Source organism: Elaeis guineensis, chromosome 5 (assembly GCF_000442705.2).
Source record: "Elaeis guineensis isolate ETL-2024a chromosome 5, EG11, whole genome shotgun sequence".
In the NCBI taxonomy this organism is placed as follows: Eukaryota; Viridiplantae; Streptophyta; class Magnoliopsida; order Arecales; family Arecaceae; genus Elaeis; species Elaeis guineensis.
The window spans coordinates 120,775,509-120,799,949 of NC_025997.2; the positions used below are offsets into that span (position 1 = coordinate 120,775,509).

At 34.0% G+C, this 24,441-nt stretch overlaps 3 protein-coding genes across 16 annotated transcripts; 2 read left to right on the plus strand and 1 right to left on the minus strand.

The window, feature by feature from the left end:
* The first annotated feature begins 776 nt into the window (after positions 1-776).
* Positions 777-3,452, plus strand: LOC105046121 (AP2-like ethylene-responsive transcription factor At1g16060). Its single transcript, XM_010924633.3, has 7 exons — positions 777-995; positions 1,142-1,224; positions 1,430-1,438; positions 1,666-1,754; positions 1,848-1,972; positions 2,068-2,144; positions 2,744-3,452. Exons 1-7 carry the CDS (start codon positions 787-789, stop codon positions 3,166-3,168), a joined length of 1,017 nt encoding a protein of 338 aa, XP_010922935.1. The 5' UTR covers positions 777-786; the 3' UTR covers positions 3,169-3,452.
* LOC105046120 (uncharacterized) lies at positions 826-23,319 on the minus strand. 13 transcript variants are annotated; one of them, XM_019850795.3, is made up of 11 exons: positions 22,913-23,315; positions 21,490-21,659; positions 21,287-21,395; positions 19,596-19,708; positions 17,594-17,662; positions 17,307-17,422; positions 17,156-17,210; positions 16,923-17,043; positions 16,704-16,846; positions 16,498-16,595; positions 826-883 (listed from the first exon to the last, which is right to left on the minus strand). In XM_019850795.3, the coding sequence occupies exons 2-11, from the start codon at positions 21,628-21,630 to the stop codon at positions 841-843; spliced, it is 1,008 nt and encodes a 335-aa protein (XP_019706354.1). In that variant the 5' UTR covers positions 21,631-21,659; positions 22,913-23,315; the 3' UTR covers positions 826-840. The 13 variants fall into 13 exon arrangements, 12 of the variants coding, with proteins under 12 accessions (XP_019706354.1, XP_073114435.1, XP_010922930.1 ...); XM_073258334.1 differs by lacking the exon at positions 826-883 and adding an exon at positions 7,730-7,886 and having other exon boundaries at positions 21,287-21,381; positions 22,913-23,319; XM_010924628.4 differs by lacking the exon at positions 826-883 and adding an exon at positions 7,730-7,886 and having other exon boundaries at positions 21,490-21,656; positions 22,913-23,317.
* Positions 10,369-14,342, plus strand: LOC105046119 (ethylene-responsive transcription factor WRI1). 2 transcript variants are annotated; one of them, XM_010924626.4, is made up of 7 exons: positions 10,369-10,634; positions 10,795-10,877; positions 11,047-11,055; positions 11,288-11,376; positions 11,488-11,612; positions 11,709-11,785; positions 13,568-14,342. In XM_010924626.4, the coding sequence occupies exons 1-7, from the start codon at positions 10,426-10,428 to the stop codon at positions 13,987-13,989; spliced, it is 1,014 nt and encodes a 337-aa protein (XP_010922928.1). In that variant the 5' UTR covers positions 10,369-10,425; the 3' UTR covers positions 13,990-14,342. The 2 variants fall into 2 exon arrangements, with proteins under 2 accessions (XP_010922928.1, XP_073114438.1); XM_073258337.1 differs by having other exon boundaries at positions 10,393-10,634; positions 11,047-11,122.
* Positions 23,320-24,441: the final 1,122 nt, after the last annotated feature.

Genomic DNA, 24,441 nt, shown 5'->3' on the forward strand with positions numbered 1-24,441 from the left:
CCCTCCCACACATCCTTTATGTTTAAGCACTTACAGCACAATATCTTAAATTGTAGAACATTTTTTATCGTGTAGCTATTACACCACCTAGCTTTCAATTGTTTTGAGTACAATATAAGCTTTCAAATTCATCACGGAAAATTTTGCAATGGGTGACATAAATTAAATCCTAGAAACGGTTTATAGCTTCAAATAAGACCATCTCCATAATGATCAATAGCATCACGCAATGTTTGACTACCACCATTTTATAGAAAGAAAAAAAAAAAAAAAAAAGATTAGACTAGCATTAATTTGTTTCAGCTTATGGCTTGCGTCTATCAGATTATTGAAACGGTACTTCTGTGTCAGAGAGAGAGAGAGAGAGAGACCAACGCAGGCTAGCTGAGCTTGAGCAGTACAAGAGTGCAGTGGAGACCACGAGTTCCATCGGTAGCATGGGAAAGCTGATGGCCAAGTGTAGAGTTCTCTCACACAGACCCATGCGGCCAACTTGCCGCCCCTCGAGTCGTTTGGACTCTTCTGAGCTCACTAACCGTAGTTTTTCTTTTTTTTTTTTTAAATGCTCCAGTAAACGTTAAACAAACTCGCAGCTCCCTCCTTTGGATCCACTCCTCGCGAAAGGTTCGAGTGCTCAACAGCACATTCCCCTACTTTTTCCTTCTCCACCTCCTCCCTTCTCTATATATAATCCTCTCTTTGGTGAATCACCATCAACCAAACCAATAGTATAGTGACAAAAAAAAAAAAATGCCTTCCTTTCTTAGGTACTAGAACATTACCTTCATGAAGAAATCTCCTCCCTCTCCTCCTCTCCCACCACCTCGTTCCTCCTCCTCTTCACCATCCAATTATGCACCCCTTTCTTCTCCTCGTATGATCCCTGTTAACAAGTGGCAAAAGTCGAAGCCAAAACATAAGAAAGCTAAGAACTCAGATGAAGCCCATGTGAAAAGCAGTAGGAGAAGAAGCTCTATCTACAGAGGAGTCACAAGGTAAAGCAGCTAAAAGAAATCAGATTTTTCTATCTTCTGAATTTCTAAGCCTTTTTTTTTTTTTTTTTTTTTCTGATTTGAGATTATTTTCTGTTATATATATATATATGTATTATTTGACGCTAACTTTGGATTTGTGTCCTTAGGCACCGAGGGTCAGGGAGGTATGAAGCTCACCTGTGGGACAAGAACTGGCAGCACCCGGTCCAGAACAAGAAAGGCAGGCAAGGTAGAGAGGACCAACACTGATCTTGAGATATAAAAGAAATAAGAAGTTGACGGGTGTTCATTATTTTTTATTTTTATTGTTTGCTCGCTTCTGGTTCATTTTTTAGATCGCTGACATTCTTGATTGTTTCCCTTTTTTTTTGTTGGGATCTGCCTGGTGATCTGGATGGGTGTCACCTATTGATGCCTCATGTCTCCGCGGCTAGTTTACTTGGGTAAGTCACAAGAGAAGATACCACTTTTATGGTGTTCTTATGATTCCCACTGTTCAGATTCATGGAAGTACAAACCATGTATCTATTTTCTAATTGGAGTCTGTGACTTCTCTGATAGTTTATTGTTTTTGTGATCTCATGGATGGTCCATATGTTCATTACCCTATCTAACCTCTCTCTCTCTCTTTCTCTCTTTTTTTATCTTTCGGTTCACATATATGGTGTAGGAGCCTTTGATGATGAGGTGGACGCAGCCCGGGCTCATGACTTGGCTGCCCTTAAGCTCTGGGGTCCAGGGACAATTTTAAACTTCCCTGTAACATCTCTTTCCCAATATATATATATATATATGTACTTTGGTATTATTTTATATGATTGTTTTATTATAAGTCTTTTATATTAAATGCAGGTGGAAATTTATAGAGAAGAATACAAGGAGATGCAAACCATGTCAAGGGAAGAGGTGCTGGCTTCTCTTAGGCGCAGGAGCAACGGCTTTTCCAGGGGTATCTCTAAGTACCGTGGGGTGGCCAGGTTATTAATAATATCTTTAGTATGATATCTTTAACAGTCTATTATTTAAAGGTCATTAAACTTTTGTGGTGATCCACATTGCCGGACTTTGGCAGGCATCACAAAAACGGCCGGTGGGAGGCCAGGCTTGGCAAGGAGTTTGGCTGCAAATACATCTACTTGGGAATATACGGTACATTTTCTCACCCACATCATGCCTGCTCTCCAAATTTTTCATTTTTTTTTTAGCTTATTATCATCATCATCCAAGATCATTTCATCATCCACGGGTAACAGACATTTTATGTGACGCATCACTTCTTTCTATTTTCAGATTGTATTATATTTCTATTTGTATCCTCCAAAGCGAGGTTCTGGGTGAAGGAAAGGAATTATAACTAGATGCATCATTTGGGAGAATATAAGGTTCAAAATTTTACTTTGTTAAGTCTCTATGCAAGTGGCAAAACTTGTAGAAATTTTTTAAAAATTAAAAAAATGGCATGTTTTCGATTAGATCTTATTAATGTTCCGTCAATTAATATAAGCTACAATATTCCCAGGCAAGCACAAATGATCACCCTTTGCTAGTCACACGTGAGATACACGTGCATTCATCCTGTATGACGGCATTCTTAGTTGTTTGAGCATCTCGAATTCTTTGGTCTGTGATCACCAAGTGGTTCATGCAGTAGATCCAGACAAGAGATACACTTGCGTATTTATTTCTTTTAGAGCATAATTATATAAGTGGATATATTTGTAAACGACTAACACCTTTTTCTTCTATAGCAACTCAAGAGGAGGCTGCCCAAGCTTATGATTTAGCTGCTTTAGAGCATAAAGGGCCAAATATAGTGACCAACTTTGCTAGCAGTGCGTACATGCATTGCCCGCGGCCATCTATGCACCTACCAGTGAAGCTTGGGATGGAGCGAGCACAAGAAGACCCCAAGGTTGTACACATGGAAGCCACCGAGACCATCGATCAGCCCGTGCCAAATGAATACACACCGGAGATCCCATGGACCTTCGACAAGGACCATGAGTACTTCGATGCATATCCTCCGCTTGATGTCCCAATCGATGATGGCCAACCTGACATCTTGATCGATCTTAGCTTCGAGGATAACATTGAGCATCTCTTTGAAGGATTTGAGACCCTTGGAGGCAATGAGGGTGGAATTGATCGTTCCATTACAAGCCAGGGTGCCTAGGAGAGGATAGTGGTTTGAAGGTAGTGGAGGACATGGCATCTCAAGTGGATCTGTCTTGTGTTTGCAGGTATATTTGAGAGGTTGGTTCGAGTCAGGACTCTGGTGCTTCTGTTAAATCCGTCATTGGGATATGTTCAGCTCTAGTTTTAGTTTTTCTTTCTCAGTTGGTGTGCCTCCTGTTTAGCTGTTCATTTTCTTCTCTCTTCTCGAGTCCAGCATGTTTATGTTTTGATATAATGGAAAATGTTGGTTCTCCCATTAAATCTCTCTCTCTCTCTCGATCTCTCTCATGTGGGCAAATATTTATCCATTTCATATTTGATTAAATGCGATGCGACCACATTGATACTTGATAAATCGATAGCAAGAAGATCGAGTCCACTGTATGCCCCCTTAAAGAAAAAAAAAAAAAAAAAATCATCCAGCAATCCTTGGTAACAAGTGAACACATCAGAAATCCGGTCAGCCTGTATCTAGGGAACAAGTTTCTTCAGTTAACAAGGTGAATCTGACCAAAATATACGGCTCCAGGGCAGCATATTTCAATTACCCTTCTTTGAGAAGATGGAAGGGTATTCATAGGTTTGACCATAAGTGGTCCAGTACATGCTTAATTTTCTCTGAATTTTTGCTTGAATCAAGATTGAAATTGAGGAAAGGAAGTTTTCGAATCACTGACTGGCTTCTCTCAGAAGGCTTAAAAGAGACCAGTTTAGTAGGGCACAGGGAAAGGTTTGGAAAGCCGTGTTCCACCGTTCTAACTTGGCAACCTAATGTCACACCACAGAAGACATTTATAAGCAGAAGAAAGGTAGATGGGAAGAAGAATAACCACCCACAACTTTCCTTGTTTCCTTATTTCCTTTTCAAAGCAGCTATAGGAAAAGAAAAGATGATGGTTTGTAATGTTGAGAGTCTTGTGGATATAATATCTAGCCTACACTGTATGACCCCTCCTACCACCATACATACATAACCAAGTAGCCTATTGCCTGTCAACCCCTCCTATACAAACATATACATAAACATATATATAAACTCTTTGTCAAACTTTAATGAATCTTTTCGAACAATTAATTAATCACTCCTTTTCGCTTTATGTTGGAGCCATTATCTAATGCATAGATTTCATCGAAGATGAAATCTACTATCTAACTCTGCTAATCTGCCTTTTACTTCTTTTTTTTTTTTCCCCCAAAGCAACTCTAGATATGTAGGATTTTTGCCTGCCATGTAGAGATGCAAGCACTGATAAATCTTTTCAATATTATATGATTTTTTTTCAAACAACTAAATGTAAACATTGTAACATTATACTGGGGTTGTTATCTAACGTACAGCTTCCATCAAAAATAAAATCTGTTATCTAGATCTACTACTCTATCTTCTCCCCTTCTCCAAGAATGGCTCCAATTATATAGATTTCCCCACGATGGATGGATGGCTAGCATCATTTTTTTTCACTCCTTTTGAATTTTTCCAAATAGTTTAATGTAAGACTCATCACACTATGTCAAAGCCATTATCTAATACATAGCTTCCACTGGAGATAAAATTTACTATTTAAATTTGCTCCACTATCTTTTTTTTTCTTTTCTCCGAGAGCAACTTGAATATGTGGGATTTTTACCTTTCATATGCAGATGACTAGTGCTAATGATTTTTTTTTTTCCCATGTTATACAATTTTTCAAACAATTTAATGAAATAATTGTCATATTATATTGGGGCCACTAGACATAACTTTTAGCAGATACAAAATCTACTATCTAAATTGGCTACTCCATTGTTTTCCCTTTTTCTGAGAGCAAGTCCAATTATGCAGCATTTTTGCATGCCACGTATGGGCTTGTGCTAATGAACTTTCCAATCTTGTAGGAATTTTTTCAAACAAATTTACTGACCAAAATTTATAACATTATGTTGAGGTCACTATTTTTAGTTTTCATCCAAGACAAAATTTACTATCTAAATTTGCAAGTCCGTCATTTTTCCCTTTTTTAAAAAAAAAACTTTGGATATGCAGGATTTTTGCTTGCCACGTATAGATGCTTCGCACCAATGAAGTTTTTCAATCATGTATGAATTTTTAAACAATTTAATGCAAGCCTTATCACATTGTAAATTTTTCATTCTTTTTATTTTGGATTTTCTGGCTACATATCTTCTAAATATTATAATTTATATGAATATCTTTTCAAAATTAATATTTATATGTACATCCTTATAAAATAATTCTTTTGAGTGTATATCCTCCTTTTTTTTTTTTTCTTTTTTTTGCGTATATACCTGTACCATCTAATGGCATTAAGAAACAAACGATTTAAAATTGAAATAAGTGAAATATTCTTGACGGATGGATATGCAAAAAAAATATTTATAAAAGTTTACATGTAAATAGCCAATTTGTAAAGATGTTCATGTAATTTTATATATTTAAAATGGTACACATGCAAAAGAATTCTAATTTTATTTTTGTCTATTTTAACTTATTTTAACACTCCCACTAATATAGTGCCTACTCAACATTTTATGTGAAAATATTGCTCAGAAAAAAATAAATTCAAGAATTAGATAATAAAGAGAGTTTCAGAGGTTCTTTCACCCATCATGAGTTTGTGATTTTATATATGCATGTACATCATCTGTTACATCTAGGTGGCTAGTGCCAATATTTTTTTTTTGAATAATGTAATGCAAAAATTTTGTTGCATTATGTATGAGCCTCTATTTAAAGCATAGAATCCATCTAACACAAAATCTAGCATCTAAACCCACTATCCTATATTTTCCCTTTTCCCTTTCTTTTTTGATAGAGGCTCTAGATATTCATTTGCCACATGTAGATCGATGGCTAGCACAAACAAACTTTTTTAAACAATATAATGAAAGCCTTGCCATATTATGTTAGAGCTAATATCCAATGCATATCATCAATCAAAGACAAAATCCACTGTTTAAATTTGCTAGTCTACCTTTTTTTCTCTCTCGCTTTAAGAGTAATTCTAGAGATGTAGGTATATCACCTGCCATTTATAGATAACTAGCACCGATAATTTTTTTTTTTGAATAATTTAACAAAAGATTTGTCATATTATGTTTAGGCAATTGTCTAATGCATTACATCCATCAAAGAAAAAAATCTACTATTCTACCTTTTCTTTTATTCTCTTTCTTCGAGAGTAGTGGCTAATAACGCCAACAAACTTTGTTAAACAATATAATGTAAGCATGTTGTAATATGTCATGGTCATTATCTAATGCATATCATACATTGAAGACAAAACCTACTATCTAAGAATTAGCCAATCTACCTTTTTCTTTTTGTATTTCTCTAGGAGAGATTCTAGATATGCATGTGTATCACTTGCCATGTATAGATAACTAGGGACAATAAATTTTTTTGAATAATTAAATATAAGATTTATGGTATTATGTCTGGGCAATCATCTAATGCATAACATCGATCTAATTAAATAAAATTCTACCATCTAAATCCATTATTTTAGCTTTTTCTTTTCTCTTTCTTTGAAAGCGATGTCTAATGCCAGCAAACTTCGTTAAACAATTTAACTTAAGCCTCATCGTATTATATCAAACCCATTATCCAATGCATATCATTCATCAAAGACAAAATTCGCTATCTAAATCTTCAAGTCTATCTTTCTTTTTGTTCTTTCTATAATAGTGATTCTAGATATGCATACGTATCACCTACCATACATAGATAACACTAATGATTTTTTTAATAATTTAATGCAAGCACTGGCGTATTTATATCTAGGCAATTATCTAAACCATAACATCTATCACTAAGAAAATCTACTATCTAAATCCATCATTCTACCTTTTTTCTCTTTATTTGAGAGTGACTTTGGAAATGTAAGTGTATCAATTGCCATATGTAGGTAGCATTGATAATTTTTTTAAATGTTTTAATGTAGCCTTACAACATTATGTCAAGGCAATTATCTAATGTATTGCTTCCATCAAAAATAAAATCTACTATCTAAATTTGTTAATTTATGTTTTCATTCTTTTTATCAAAAAACTCAAAGCCACAATGCAAATGGCTAGCACCAATGATTTTCTTAGGGGCCCACAATCTGTTTCCTAGTCCAATGTTTCATCTCATTGAAAATCCAGCTTGTATAGATAGTTGGCCTCCATTAAAATGTACATAAATTTTTAACCTCTTTGCTGATATAAACCAAGTTACCCCGAGGTGTCGGTGGATATCACATTAAGATATTGTCAAAATTTTTCAATCTTTTTTAAATTTAAATAACTATTTTGATGATCCAATACTAAAAGTTGATGTCTTAAAATATATTGATCTTGCTAAATATGTGATACCTCGATTAATGTAGTCAAGGTTTCAATAATGACTTTAGTATAATGAACTGCATTGACAAAACCATTACTATTTGTTATAAAGGTTATAGTGGCCATATTTGCTACATTTTCGTGATTTCAAATTTTTAATACCAAGTAATGACTTTATAATAACTGCTACAATGGTATTATAATTCAAGTCATTCAAAGAAGCAGACACACCTGCTCTGAAGCGAAGAAAATTATCTTTCAGATTGTAGATAGAGGAGATCAAACAAAAGAAGTAAACGTCGTCTTAGATAACCGAAAGTTATCGGTAAGTGGTAAGCCTTCTGATGGAAGGGCACTCGGCTTTCTTTTTCCATTTGCTTCCAATAGTTGGACCTATTCAAAAAAAGTGTCGGCCGTTTTCGTCAAAGAAGAAGGGCCTTAACAGGAGCTTCCAATTGGCCCCATGCCTTACGCTCTTGTGGGTTTGTTTTACTAAATATTGAAAAAAAAAATAGACAGTAACAAAAAAAAGAATTGCTTTTTTTCTCAAATTATGTTTCACATACAAAAAAAAATTACCTTTTGTAAAGGTGAGACAAAAAATTTGGCATCAAAAATTTGAATTTTGAAAGAAGATTATATTGTATTAGGGAAACCATCTAAATGAAAAATAATGGCCATTATTTTCATTATAATAATGTATATTATGATAAAAATCAATAGTGACCATTATGTAAATGCATGTTGCTAGTATAACATAAGGGATCCTCCCTCAAACTATTTTAATTAATCACCATTATTTTAACATAAGAGTGGAATTTAGACCAGTTACAGCAAGAAAATAATGTGTTTTTGCTACACCTTAATGTCACTGATGATGCACTTATGAGATATGTGCACCATATGCACCATCCATAACACACATACAGTATATAATGTAGGATTCTCCAGATGATGATGAACAAATTGCAGCAAACTTAAGCCATGTCCTGACTCGACATCTCAATTTGGACATTATGGGTGAACATCTCAAAATATCTGTGTCTTCTAATCCAACCGATCATCTAGGTGGAGACAAACCAAAACCTCAGCTCATCACTTTCTCAAAAACAGAAAAAAGAAAGAAAGAAAAACAACTCGACCGAATCAATTGTCTATTTTGTCATTCCTGCCTTTATTGCTGAAGACAAGAGTCACGTAATGAACGGGCGTTCGAAGATGCGTTAAATCAAAGAGGGACAAAGCACTCCAAAGGAAATTTTGTGCATGCCATCTGTATACGTTTTGACCCTACAAGACAAACTTGAATTTTGTTCGTTACATACTTCATTTTAGCTTTTTAGCGGTCACTTTTCATGTCATTTCATGCTTATTCTCTTTTTTCTTTTTTCTTTTTTTTTTGATAAGAAAGGAAGCTACAGCCACAATAGCATAGCATAAAACTTAAAGATAGTGTTTGGTTATTCTTTTCATATTTTTGAAATAGAAATATAAATTTTCAAAAAATAACTATTCACCGTATCTATTTCAGATTTCTATTTGGTTAGAAATATACTATTCCACCGAAAATAAGATGCAATTAATACAGTATTATTCCAGGTACTTAGAATAAGTTACAATTAATATTCATTAAAAATCTAGAATAAGCTATTCCATAGTCCATTATGAAATAGCTAAATCAAGATAGATGGGAATAAAGTGCAATTAATGCAGGATTGACCGAAATTGCTAAACCTACGGAGCCTACTGCCACTTTTTTAATATTTGGAGGAATAAAATGAAATAAACCCTTACTCCACTTAGAATAAGAACATCCAAACACTACCAAAAGATTCTACAAAGTATTTGAACATTTCATGCTTATTCTCTTTAGAAAACAGAAATTAACATGCTTCGTGCTCATCCCTTTCACATATCCTATATGTTTAAGTTCCTTTTACTAGACAATATTGTATATTATACATCATCTTTTATCGTGTAGCTTTAATTTATACCTTTTTTGCAATTATAAGCTTTCAATTTTTTTGACTGCAATATATGCTTTCAAATTTATCACGAAAAATTTTGGCATGGGTGATAAAAATTAAATCTTAAGAACGGCTTATAGCCTCAAATGGGGCCATCTCCATGATGATTAATACCATCACGCAATTATTAGAATACCACATTTTTATAGAGAAAAACAAAAAAGATTAGGCTACCAATTTCAATTTCTGACTTACATCTATTGGTTTATTTAAATGTTTACTTCTGCATCAGAGATCTTCTATCAAATTTCAGAAGAATTCCGATGAAGGTTAAAAATCTCTAAAGAGATCTTCATGAAGATTAATGTATTTTTTTTCTTCATTTTTTGTTTAATAATATTCTATATACCAACCGTATTATAATTTTTTTAAAATCTTCTTTTCTTTCTCTTGTAATTTTTTTTTTTAATCTCCAAATAAAAACCGAATGGCTATTTCTGCCTCCCTTTCATGAGAGAGAGAGAGAGAGAGAGAGAGAGAGAGAGAGATTCCAACACAGGGCAGCTGAGATTGAGCACAAGGCGCCGTGGAAACCACGAGTTCCATTGGCAACATGGGAAACCTGGTGGCCAAGTGTAGAGCTCTCTCACACAAACCCATGCGGCCAACTTGCAGACCCTCGAGTCATTTGGACTCTTCCAAGCTCACCAGCCGTAGGGTTTTTTGACAAGAGGGACCTCCAGTAAACGTTAAACAAACTCGCAGCTCCCACCTTTGGATCCATTCCATCGCTTCAACGGTGGGTTAGAAGCCTCCGCGCCAAATGCACGAGTGCTCAACAGCACGCTCCCCTAATTTTTCTCTCTCCACCTCCTCACTTCTCTATATATAATCCTCTCTTTGGTGAACCACCATCAACCAAACCAACGGTATAGTATACGTAGGAAATAATCCCTTTCTAGAACATGACTCTCATGAAGAAATCTCCTCCCTCTACTCCTCTCCCACCAATATCGCCTTCCTCTTCCGCTTCACCATCCAGCTATGCACCCCTTTCTTCTCCTAATATGATCCCTCTTAACAAGTGCAAGAAGTCGAAGCCAAAACATAAGAAAGCTAAGAACTCAGATGAAAGCAGTAGGAGAAGAAGCTCTATCTACAGAGGAGTCACGAGGTAAACCAGCTAAAAGACATTAAACTTTTCTTTCTTCTTTCTAAGGTGGCTTTAAATAAAAACTCTCTCTTTTTTTTTTCCCCCCCTCTTGATTCGAGGTTATTTTCTGTTATACATATATATGCATCATTTGATGCTAACATTGGATTTATGTCCTTAGGCACCGAGGGACTGGGAGATATGAAGCTCACCTGTGGGACAAGCACTGGCAGCATCCGGTCCAGAACAAGAAAGGCAGGCAAGGTAGAGGAGTTGACGGTTGTTCATTATTTTTTTATTTTTATTTCTTGCCCCCTTCTGGTTCATTCTTTACATCGCTGACATTCTCCATTGTTTTCTTATTTTCTTCTTGGGATTTGCCTAATCGTCTGGATGGGTGTCACCTATTGATGCCTCATGTCTCCGCGGCTAGTTTACTTGGGTAAGTCACAAGAGGAGACACCACTTTTATGGCGTTCTTATGATTCCCACTGATCAGTTTCATGGAAGTACAAACCATGCATACGTCTATCTTCTAATTGGAGTCTGCGACATTTCTTATAGTCTATTGCTTTTGTGATCTCATGGATGGTCCATATGTTCATTACCCCATCTAACCTTTCTCACTTTTTTTCTTTTTTCTTTTTTTTGTTTGGATCACATAAATGGTGTAGGAGCCTTTACTGATGAGTTGGACGCAGCACGAGCTCATGACTTGGCTGCCCTTAAGCTCTGGGGTCCAGAGACAATTTTAAACTTCCCTGTAACATCTCTTTCTGCGGAAAATAATAATAATAATAATATATATATATATATATATATTATTTTATTTTATACGAATGTCTTATTATAAATTTTTTTATATTAAATGCAGGTGGAAATGTATAGAGAAGAGTACAAGGAGATGCAAACCATGTCAAAGGAAGAGGTGCTGGCTTCGGTTAGGCGCAGGAGCAACGGCTTTGCCAGGGGTACCTCTAAGTACCGTGGGGTGGCCAGGTTATTAATAATATCTCTACCACCTTATCTTTAACAGTCTATTATTTAATATTACATTAAAAAAATGGTTTTCAAAAGTCATTAAACCTTTGGCAGGCATCACAAAAACGGCCGGTGGGAGGCCAGGCTTAGCCAGGACGTTGGCTGCAAGTACATCTACTTGGGAACATACGGTATATTTTTCTCATCTTCATTCTCTCCAAATTTTTCATTTTTTGGCTTATTATTACCATCATCCAAGATCATCTTCATCACATCATCTCTTTCATCTTCAGATTGCATTATATTTCTATTTGTATCCTCTAAAGTAAGGTTGTAGGTGAAGGAGAGAAATTATAACTAGATGCATCATTTAGGAGCATATAAAGTTTCAAATTTTACTTTGTTAAGTTTCCGTGCTCGTGGCAAAGCCAGTAGCATTTAAAAAAAATATATATATATATATATATATTTTTAAATATTTAAATTTACGTAAATATCTTTTCAGAATTGATATTTGCATATGTATATCTCCATAAATACTTATTTTGCATGTATATTTTTTTTCTTATTTTTTTTTTAATGTACTAACATCATCTAATGTCATTAAAAAATTAACAGTTTAAAATTTAAAGAATTAAAATATCTTTATAGACAGATGTGTAAAAAAAAAAAATTATAAAGATATAATATATGCAAACAACAATTTTACGAACGTATTCATGCAAATTTGAATGTTTAGAAGTATATATACATAAAAAATTCTAGTTTAATTTTTATCTATTTCATCTAGATGGATTCAAACCCTCTTATTGTATAATATAATAATATATTACATAAAATAACATGATGATGATATTATATAATATTTTATATATTAGAATACTATATTATATTTTATTTTAGGTAAGATGGGACATAGCTTATAACAACATGGTATATCTTATATATTTCACAAAAATATTTTTGATAAAAATTTTTAAAATAAAATATAATAAAGTTATAAATTCTGATTGTTATATAATGTCCAAACCCACAACTATGTCCATTCTGTACAAATATATAAATTATCCATCTAATATCATATTTAGATATTTTTCTCAAAAATATAATATTATATAATAGAGAAAACATGGATGGTTATGACCTATCTATTTTTTAGATGAAATAAGTTTGATCTATCATTTGATAAAAAAAAAAAAATTTATCTATATAAGTCAATAAATTAAGTACATTCATCGTTTAAGTTGTACATGCTAATTTATCTCCATTAAAATAAGAAAAGAATAAACAAACCAAGAGATGTGTATTTCATACAAAAAAATCCTAATTTAGATTTTTTTTGTATGTATATCCTTCCAAACATTCAAATTTACATAAATTTTCTCATAAAATTGCTATTTGCATACATATCCTTATATTTTTTTTTTTTGCGCATCTATCCATAAAAATATTTTAGTCATTTTAATTTTAAATTGTTAATTTTTAACAGTGTTTAATGATGTAGATACATATACAAAAAAAAATATTTTATGAGGATATATATATATATATATATATATATATATATATATATATATATATATATATATATATATATATATATATATATATATGCAAGTATCAATTTTAAAAAAATATTCATACAAATTAGAATGTTTAGAAAGGTATCAACGAAAAAAATTCTTTAAAATTTTTCACCGCCATGAAAGTTATATGTGGAAATTCTTTTAATATGCATCTATTTTCTAAAATTTAAAAAATAGCAAATTTTCGATTAGATCTTATTAATATTCTATCAATTAATATAAGCTACAATATATCGGTCAATATTCCCAGGCAAGAGATACAACAGTAACATCACACCTTGAGCTAAATGATTAGTTTAAGTGAAATAATTACTTATTTATTTCTCTTAGAGCATAATTATATGAGTGGATATATTTGTGTAGGACTGACATCTTTTTCTTTGATAGCAACTCAAGAGGAGGCTGCCCAAGCTTATGATTTAGCTGCTCTAGTACACAAAGGGCCAAATATAGTGACCAACTTTGCTAGCAGTGTCTATAAGCATCGCCTACAGCCATTCATGCAGCTATTAGTGAAGCCTGAGACGGAGCCAGCACAAGAAGACCTGGGGGTTATGCAAATGGAAGCAACCGAGACAATCGATCAGACCATGCCAAATTACGACCTGCCGGAGATCTCATGGACCTTCGACATAGACCATGACTTAGGTGCATATCCTCTCCTTGATGTCCCAATTGAGGATGATCAACATGACATCTTGAATGATCTCAATTTCGAGGGGAACATTGAGCACCTCTTTGAAGAGTTTGAGACCTTCGGAGGCAATGAGAGTGGAAGTGATGGTTTCAGTGCAAGCAAAGGTGCCTAGCAGAGGAAAGTGGTTTGAAGATGGAGGACATGGCATCTAAAGCGAACTGAGCCTCCTGGCCTCTTCAAAGTAGTGTCTGCTTTTTAGAAATCTTGGTGGGTCGATTTGAGTTAGGAGCCCGATACTTCTATCAGGGGATATGTTTAGCTACAATTCTAGTTTTTTTTTTTCTTTTTTTTTTTTTTTTTTTTTTTTTCAGCCGGAAGTCTGGTACTTCTGTTGAATATTATGATGTGCTTCTTGCTTAGTTGTTCCTGTTCTTCTCCCTTTTAGAGTTCAGCATATTTATGTTTTGATGTAATGGGGAATGTTGGCAGACAGCTTGATATATGGTTATTTCATTCTCCATTAAATCTCTCTCTCTCTCTCTCTCTCTCTCTCTCTCACACACACACACACACAACACACTCATATGTGGGCAAATATTTATCCACTTCCTATCTGATTGAAGGAAAATATCATTCCTACTTTTAGTTATAGTATACTTGCACATGCAAGTAGCTGCTATAGGTTTTAGATTCGGAAAAAAATTAACTAAAATAATACTTAAGAGCATACTCACTTATTAAAATTGATTAGCAAGAAAGAAAGAATTCAAAAACTTCTTTTAAATAAAAAATTCTAATATATCTAGACTCCTAAAACATTTGAAGGAGGAATATATGCTCTCCGAGGATATGAAAGTGAGAAATAACTCGTTAAAAAGATTAATTATCAATTAATTATTTTCAGACCATATTAGAATTTAGATTGGTTAAAGAATCTCAAATTTAAAATCTTTAGCTGCCATGCAAATGTGTTATAACTAGTACAACCAAAAGAGGGCATCAAAAGTAACACTAAGAGCATACATCGTTCTACCCAAAAAAAGAAAAAAGAGCATGCATCATAACATATATTTAAATAAGGAAAAGAAACTAAGAGAAATGGATCCAACTTGGGAGTAAGGGAGGTATAATCTTCAATCCACTTAACAGATATTTAGAACGAATCTATAAAGGCCTGATGTAGAAATATTTTTGGAATCTTAATACATAATTAAAAATAAAATAAAGTTAACAGCAAATGTACCAAGACATGGATATGGTTGTACTGTATTAAAGCAAACATTTTATCATTAACGGATGTATGGCTGTAGGGTTCAAAGATTTCAGATTTGCAGATACTGGTTGACAAATGAACAGGAGAGGAGATACATTCATGTGTATGCTTATGAAAGAGTTCTCAAAGCATTCAGAACTTGAATACACCTAATGCATTTACAAGACATAAAATATGAGATAATATAAATTATTAGTGCCATTAGCTTCATTGGCTTGCATTTCTAAATAAATTTTTATACAATAAATTTCTAAACATAAATGCACAATCCTTAACTCATTTAAAATTGCACTATCAATGGTTATGGCAAAATATGATAGTAGTAGATTAGTAACGGAAGTTGCTTAATTAATTAAAGAAGTCTTATGATGGTTCTGGCACCCAAATTAAAATATTCCAACTACTTAAGAATCATTAAATGCTGACTCTTTTGATTCTTGAACATTTATGAGGTTCGATCATGTTAGGAAATAGACGCCGCTTAGATATATGCTAGATGCTGTTTGATTTGGATCAAAATACAATTCAAATTGATTTCAACATATTATTTGCCTTTAATGCATATAACTTACCAAAATAGTGGTGAACATGGAAGACATTAAAACAAGAATAAGATCCGCATGAATCCCCAGGCACTGTTTAAGGAGGAAGATTTTCAATGCATCTAATTGTGTGGGCCCCTTGAAAACATAAAACTGAAAAATGAACCTAAATCAATCTTTCATGTAATGAAATCAAGAGTTTCTTCCTCTCTCTCATACACAATTCCAAAATGTAAGTTAGGATTTGGAATCAGATGGAGCATACTTTGATCTATATGAATCTGAACTCGAATTTGAGGTCTGTTTTTTTGGCTCTGAAACTTAAGCCTGTTTATAAGTCATCTTGAAAAATCAACATAATCTAAACCAACAAAAAATATATACATATAGCCATCAGCAAGAAGAAAAGGAACGAAGAAATATGAAGAAAATTTCGACCAGAGATTCAGGCCCAAAGTGTTCAACCAATTGTAGAATGAGTCTGGTCTTGCTTTGGCTAAAACCACCCTATTCATAGTCCTACCACAGGCATGGCCATCTATAGCTGAATTTCATTTCTCCCTGTTATCAACCCAAAGCCAAGTTTGTTTAATAAAGCATCAAAACATACGATTCTTCTACTTCAGGTTCAAAATATTCATTTTTGTGTTATGAGGATCCAACTGGGAAATTCTTTCCTTTTATTCGAGGTTAAGATCCTTTATCTGCTATCAATACACACGGAGAGGGAGAAAAGTAAGTCATTAGCCAATTGTTGTTGATGCATGATGTATTTATGCAAATATAACATTGATAAATTTTACAAACAGAAGATCACTAGAAACTATAAAGAACCAATAACAGTTTCCAAAGATGAAAACACTACCTATTTAATGTTTTGTATGCAGTCAAGTCTTGAATGCTGAAGATATCTACCAGCACAAGCTCTTGCTCTAATTGTGTTCTTGTGGACTTCAGAACCTCCTGGAATTAATAATAAACAAAAATGCAAAGAAAAATGATTAGGGAAGAATGATCCAAGTAATACAAAAATAAGAACCATAAAAACCAAACAAGATGGCGTGTATTTACATTAAATTCAATGTAAGTAGCTCGTCTTGCTAGCCACTGTGCATCCAACATCTGAAAGGCCACACAGTAGAGATTATCAAATGCCATCTCATCTTCTCCAAGCAGTTCCAGAAAACGAGCTCCAGCTCTGGAAGTTGGTTTGTCTGTCAGAAAGGCCAAGGTGCATCAGTGCCAATCATCCTGGCATATCTGCCTGTTTATAGTCTGTTTTACAATTACCAGACTGCAGCTCCAGCATTTGTACCAGTGTATAGGATATATTGATTCCAGCTATAGCAAATGGATACTCCCATACAGCTCTTGTTCCATTTTGTTTATGTAGCAGTCTATGGAACGAATCCTGCAAGAGAAAATACTGAAGTTTTCAAGATCCCTGTGTATGGCTTGTCATATTCTCTTTGTTGGGAACCTGATAGATTCATATTAAGTCATCAACAATGAAAAGGAATTACTGGGTAGTTTTTCGCAAAATAGATTAGGTTCTCCAGTGATATAAATCCACCGCCCCTAGAAGCAAACAGTCAACAAAAATTATATTAAACAAGCAAGGTAAGTTGATCCCAGCAGAAGATTGCCATTCCTTGTGCACTAAGTGATACACACCTGAAATCTGTTGATGGGTCAGAACCCTGCCAACCCATCTCCTTCCATAAATCTGATTTAAGAGGAGGAATATCTCGATTAGGATAAGCCAACCCCCAAAGTTGTTTCAGGGCATCCTGCAATAAAATGACAAAGCCAACTAATATGCATTCCATTTCATATTGATTCTGGCAGTTGCCAGTAAAAGTACTTAATGTTAACAAATATATCCTATTTGCAATTGGAAAAAAGTATTCACAGGCAACATGATGACGTGCATCATGGTTGAGTCTAGAAAAGGGGAGTACCTGATGATCTGCTTGGGAGATATCAAATGGGACCTCCAACCTCTGCCTTAAATTTCTTAATCTTTCTTCCTACAAGATCAGAGAGTCCAAAAAATATCAGCAGAACAGCAATTGATATGATAAGAAATATATTGACACATTTCAAATTTTTAAGAAGTTTTTCTATTCGACAAATAAAAAATAGCATCATATCACCAGAATCATGAAAGCAGCAGAACATTGAAGAAAATAGACTTCATAAATAACATATTGCGTGCTAGATCCCCCATTAAAGCACCATATATCAACATTTAAACAACAAAAAAAAAGGCAAATTAAGCACTATTTTTAGATTCAAAAAAAAAAAAACCATAACTGAAATGTTCCGCAACAAAGGTAAAGTTCCATTTTCTTATCTAATTGTTCGCAAATTAAGTGCCAGTCCATTTATTAAAAGGAGTGTGCACTAAGAAATTCAAGCGCACATAAGAAAAATTTCCAGGCTGGAAGTTTTTGCTTGAAAAGATACATTTTCATTTTGTCAAACAAAGTATTCTTAAGGAATGTGTGCTACAAAAAGATGATATAGTCAACACCAAACGAAACTTGAACAAGAAACAAGGCATACCTCTACCAGTCAGTGGGCCCAGAAAACTAATAGAAAACCCAAGAAGGCCAAGGATGTTTAAATGCAGAGCTGAGTGGAGAAAAGAAAAGGAACTGAGTATAAACCAATTCACCATTGCTTTGTTGAGAACAGAGTAAAATAAATTGGGGAAACATGATGAGCTTTAATTTTTTTCCCGCATACTAAAAACTTTTCCTTCACAAAAAGGTGTGATCTTGGCTGTATAAGGTTTTGAAGAGTATGGGAAAAAACTGGAATACAGAAAAAGAAAATGAAAAAAAAAGAAAATCAAAAATTGGAAACCACTTAATATTTAAATGCATTGCAAATATATTAAGTTAAAGAGAAACTAGCTCTCTTTATTTCTTGAAAAGAAAATAAACAAGAAAATGGATCAATTTCCATATGTTACTTTAGCATATAAAAAGAATAGCCATTACATTTCTGATAGTATACAGAGTGGATCATATAGCTTAAATTTCAGGTATACAAAGTTTGTTTTTATGACCGAAAAGCAAACATCGTCCAATCATACACATAAAAAATAAACTACCATAAACATAAATGTATCCATCAAAAAACTGAATATACATGATGTTGCCCAAAAGATTCCAATAATAACATAAAAGCAATAGCTATAACATGTCTCTCTTGTAAAAAGAGTTGAAGAAATTTTTCTAACATTGATAGCTAGGGGAAAGCCACACTAAATACACAACCAATGACATAGAAAACCGAAAAGCAAACATCCTCCAATCATACACATAAAAAAATAAACCACCATAAACATAAATGTATCCATCAAAAAACTGAATATACATGATGCTGTCCAAAAGATTATAATAATAACATAAAAGCAATAGCTATAACATGTCTCTCTTGTAAAAAGAGTTGAAGAAATTTTTCTAACATTGATGGCTAGGGGAAAGCCACACTAAATACACAACCAATGACATAGATATACAGTCGATAAGGGCTGTCTTATTTGTCCCCTTTTCAGGCAGGGATATGAGCATGTAAAATCTTCAGCACCCCTATCAATGACAAAGCAATGGTACCCCTTATATTCATAAAATTGGATAATTATTGTCATTGAATTAATCTAATTAAAAAAGTCTGTTGTTAACAGTGAGTGAATACAACAAGCAAACAATTCACCAAAATAAAGTAAATGTAACAGTGCCAATGTGCCATACTTCTGAAGTCATCAGTTACACTAACACAAAGTATTGTACACGTTTTCTAACAGAAAATGACAACAGAAGACTCCAAAAAGAACAAGCTTTGAGCTTGAGTAAACAGAAAATCAATTCAGAGATATTTGGTGGCATTGGTCACTGAGCATAGAAATTTATTAAAACAAAAAAGAGACTACAGACAACTCGTCAGTTCTACCTGTAAAGGACTAAGATGTATATGAAATTTCTTCTCATTGTGCCTAATTTGACTGATGGAAGAATGACAGAAAAGCCTCCATAAGAAAGATCCAAATCCAATGAAGATATTTGCTACAAAAACAAAAAGGGTTATGAACATCATTCACAGTATATAAATTGAAAGTCAATATTAAAACAGTAGCTTAAAGAAAGAGATCCTTCAAGTCAGAAACATCTAATTACAAATTAAATGAGAAACGAGTAGCAAAATCTTTCCTTGCTTATGATAAAATAGGGGATCAATCCTCTCCATTCTTTGAGAATTACTAATAAGCAAAGGAAACCAATTAAAATGTGAGCTAATAAATGCTAGTCCTAGCATAAGTAATTGAAGCAAAGTAGGAGTTATCGCATCAAGCCAAAAGTAAGACCCATGACAAATTCAATGGGCATAGGTACTGCAAAATCCAACTCAGCATAAAATAACAATTGCACTCATAATATTTGAGAGTTCATGTTCTTAAATATTGCATGATCACAACTTAAGAAAGTTCCATGACATGAAATATACATCTCACACTTATAACTGCTCAATTCAATGCAGAACTTGCAAAGCTATTTACTTATAAATCAGACTGAAACTTGCTTCCTCTGATATCTGACATGTTGCTATACATTAAAAAAACTGATCATTAGTTATCTCTGGCTATCAATGACCGACAACTTCAAGATTCAGTTTTAATGGATTGCACAAAAGATCATATCATTTGAAATTCCACATCAATTGGGTGGATGAAACATCATGGCCAACACATACCTGGGAGTACAATAAAAGACACATGAAAGCATTCTACCATGGGAGTCTTGTCAAGATAGAATTTTCTTAGGTTTGTTAGTTTTCTCTTGCTGAACATATAGTAGATGAAAATTTCAGCTTACAACAGCATTGTATACTATAAAACTCAAATCATATTTTTTACTTAAGGCGTGTCTGGTATGTATTACTGTTTAGGATATCCTTCAATTAAGACAAAGGCAAAACCAACTCATATTTCTGCAAAGAATATGAGCAGCCCATCAATAATTCAAAGTTGCATAGTGTAACTGCAATCTAGCGTAAACCACTTCTCTAATATGAACAGAAGTAAAGATTGACTATGACATTCCACAAGATATTAGCTAAAACAGAGGCCAACAAGAGACTAATCAAAAGGCATAGATGATATCACATCCAACGATTTGTGCTTCTACAATACTTTAAGCTACCAACCTTTCCCCCCTGATGTTATTAAATTTTATTGTTCTACAATGTAAGTCATATCACTTATCAGGTTATCAAATCAGTTCCATATTCACATTGTTAACAATTATACCAGTTCCATATTTATTCAATACCAGTCAGACATTTAACTTGAGATCTCATTTTGAAAACCTACAAGAAGAAAGTGTCATATTTGAAATTTTCATACTTCACAATACACGGAAATAACAGAACAAACATGTCAAAAAGAAAAGTTGGGATGATGGAAATCCCAGTGAAATAATGAACTATGACTTGTTATTCTTACGGGCTTCAAGTATATATGTGAAACAATTTCATCTAGAATATACAAATAGTTATGTCAATGTATCAGGTGGATACCAGCAGAAATGAACATATAAAATGCTAAATATAACTAAATATGAAGAGGTATGCTTTATGATAATTACCAATTCTCTTTGCTGATTGAGAAATGAAGTGTGACACATGATATGCCCATTGGAGGCACTCCTGCTTCTTGTCATCCCAGAAGTCTTGCTGGCCTCTGCAGCTATCTCTCTATGAGCAACACAACAAGCGGAATGGAACAATAATGAAAAATTAAATCTAAGAAAAAATCAGTGTCTTTAATTCAACAGAAACAAAATACCACCTCAGTGTAGCTCTCATCATTATCATGTTTTCCAAGAAGAGGTTCTCTTAGAGCATCCGATTCTGATTTGTCCATACTTTCATTTTTCCTTTCATCAATATCACCATGATTGAGCTGTTTTCTGACAGTTCTTGCTGCCATTATGCCAGCCTACTTACTCCTTGCCACTGCTGCAACATAAAAGGTAAGCACTATGTAAACACGCAAGACATCAACTTCACACTTAGTATAATCAGGAAAATATTCTAAAATTTAAAGTAATACTTAGTACTATGAATAAGTTATGACTTGGGTGGCTTTGCCTCCCTTTTCCTCAAAAATAACCCTAAGTACCATGAATACAAGTTAATGAGGAAGAATGAAAAGGGCACATGCAGGTTCATTATATATGTCCACAACATCTTAGCTAAGTCAAAATTCCCAAGTGATTGACCCGCTAAAAAAATTCATTGATCTTCATAGCCAGTACACATCCAAACATAAAGGTACCCAAAACTGAGTTACAAAATTGTAAGGAAATAACAAGCAGGAGGACATCAATGATACATAGCCCGAACCGATAATAAATGCATAAGAACAGTGAGTACCATACATGGTTGAATCAATGTCAACTGAGCAGCATATATCCCCCCTTTCTGAGAAGGGTTAAAGATATTTGATCAAAACTTAGAACCTTGCTCAAGAACGCACTAAAAGAGTACAAAATATCCAATCAATCCCCCGTCGCTATACAAATTTCCACCAATCCCATGCCTTATGGATAGTCATCCACATCATACATTTATGCAAACAACATATATCAAACAGTTCCAAGTACCTCATCAATCATAACCATAATTCTGTCCTCATAATTTTTCTAAAGCAACAAGACCAAAAAAATGTAACTCTCCAAGTAACCTTTGCTCCATCACTCTTAGTTAAGATATGTGGAAATAACTAACAACGTATACACTGCCTTATAAGAAAAATATGTCCTAAATCTAATGAATATACAATTAGATTCATGTCCTGGTTCATATGACAAAGTCAGGATCAAATACTCAAACAATATACGATTAATCCATTCGCTTTACTTTTCGTTATTCCCAATAGTTCTGTTCCTTTATTCCTACTTGACTGCTTGAAACGAAGATTAAATAACGAAAAAAACATTTTTTGAAGAAATTAGTGAATACAAGCCTTCGTGAATCCCGGAACCCCTCCACCCAAAAAAATAAAGCGCCAAATAATTACAGAAGAAGCAAATTTGGCGTCAGGCCCACGAAATTCGATCATTTCTGTTCATATTTCTCAATGAATCAAGCATGTCGAACCAATTAGCATCAAAACCACTACATAGATGGGAAATAGGACACAACCTACCATGAAATGACTGCAAAAAACATGGGATTAAAAAAAAAAAATTGAAGGAGAGAGACAAAACCTCGCGATCCAAATTCTGGGAGGCGGAGAGCGACCCAGTAGATTTTCGGATCCAACTTATGTCAATTACTTGAGAGAGTTCAACATCGAGGGACAAGCAAGCGAGGACGCGCTGCGTTTCGCCACCAGGGAAAGGAACGAGAAAAGAAAGCAGCAGCAGCCGCTGGCGGACCTTTCGCATGGACTGCTTTCTTGAACCGCCTGCGTGGCCGCGCGGATGCCTGGAGAGAGCACGGGTGGGTCTCGCCACGCTAGATCGGAAGGATTTACGACTGGAGAAAGTTCGGCCGACACGGGTTATGTGGCGGAATCGGAGTGATTTTATCATTCTTTCCCACCGCACGGTCGCCCGCTCCAGTCCACACGAGCTCTCTGCAAAATCCTACGGTAAAAGACCTTCACGATGGCTGGCTAAAAGAGGCGAAATCATCAATGGTTGATATATATAATATATTGGAAGAGGTGATGGATGAAATTCTTGCTTTACCAATATCGGAAGGAGACATTACGGGTAAGCTAAGATGGAGCCCACGTTTTAGATTGATTAACAAACCTCAGCAACAGGAAATTGTGGTTTGGTATAGAAGATTGGATTTCATCTCAGAATTGCTTTCTTTGTTTGTTTGTGTGGAAAATAGCATGCAATCAATTTTCATATCGTAGCATCTTACATCAGCTTGATCCATATATTTCAATTTATGATTTATATCGTGATGTTAAGGTTGCGTTTGATAGCTAGTAATCTATTCAGGTTGTCGATAATTTAAAATCAACCCATCGAATTACTGTATTTGATATGTTTTTTGGATGGCAACGCAGATTATCTTGACAATCTATGTAACCTCCCAGTAGACAATCAAAATAATCTTGGAGAAGAGTGGCTATCAAGATTAGCACTTTAATATTGTAATAAAAATTTTAGATAAAATTATTTTTAAAAAAATCACACAATATCCACCACCCAACCCTCCCCCTCCCATCATCATCCACTCCCTCCCCCTCTCCCCACCACCAAATATATCAATCAAGATTTTTAATAATTTTATTGTAACACAATTGCATGTACCAAATATAGTAATTAATATTATTGATAATTTAATAATGATAATATATTTTGAAGGCAATCTAGGTTATCTTCCAAGATTGTCTAGCGACCAAACACCACCTAAGGAATATCTATCTCTCAAGTTATTTAGAAAAATAGTATCTAAAGCTATCAAAATGCAGCATCAATAGTAATTACAAATATAATCATAAGGTTTCAAAAATCTCCACCACTGTCTCCAAAAAAACAACATAGAGCATTCCAAGAGTGAAAAGAGTGAAAAAAATATGTTTATTATTTAAACCTCAAGAAGAAGCTGCAAGAAAAGAACAAGCTAGCTAGGTATAAATAGTAATATTTCTTATTCTCTCCCATAATTTAAAGAAGTCTGAAAGTTCTTTGTGCTCATAAAGTAAGGATGAATTATTTAGAAGATGAATCACTTTAAAGATAGTAGAACGAGGATTAGAGATAGCTTTTAAAAA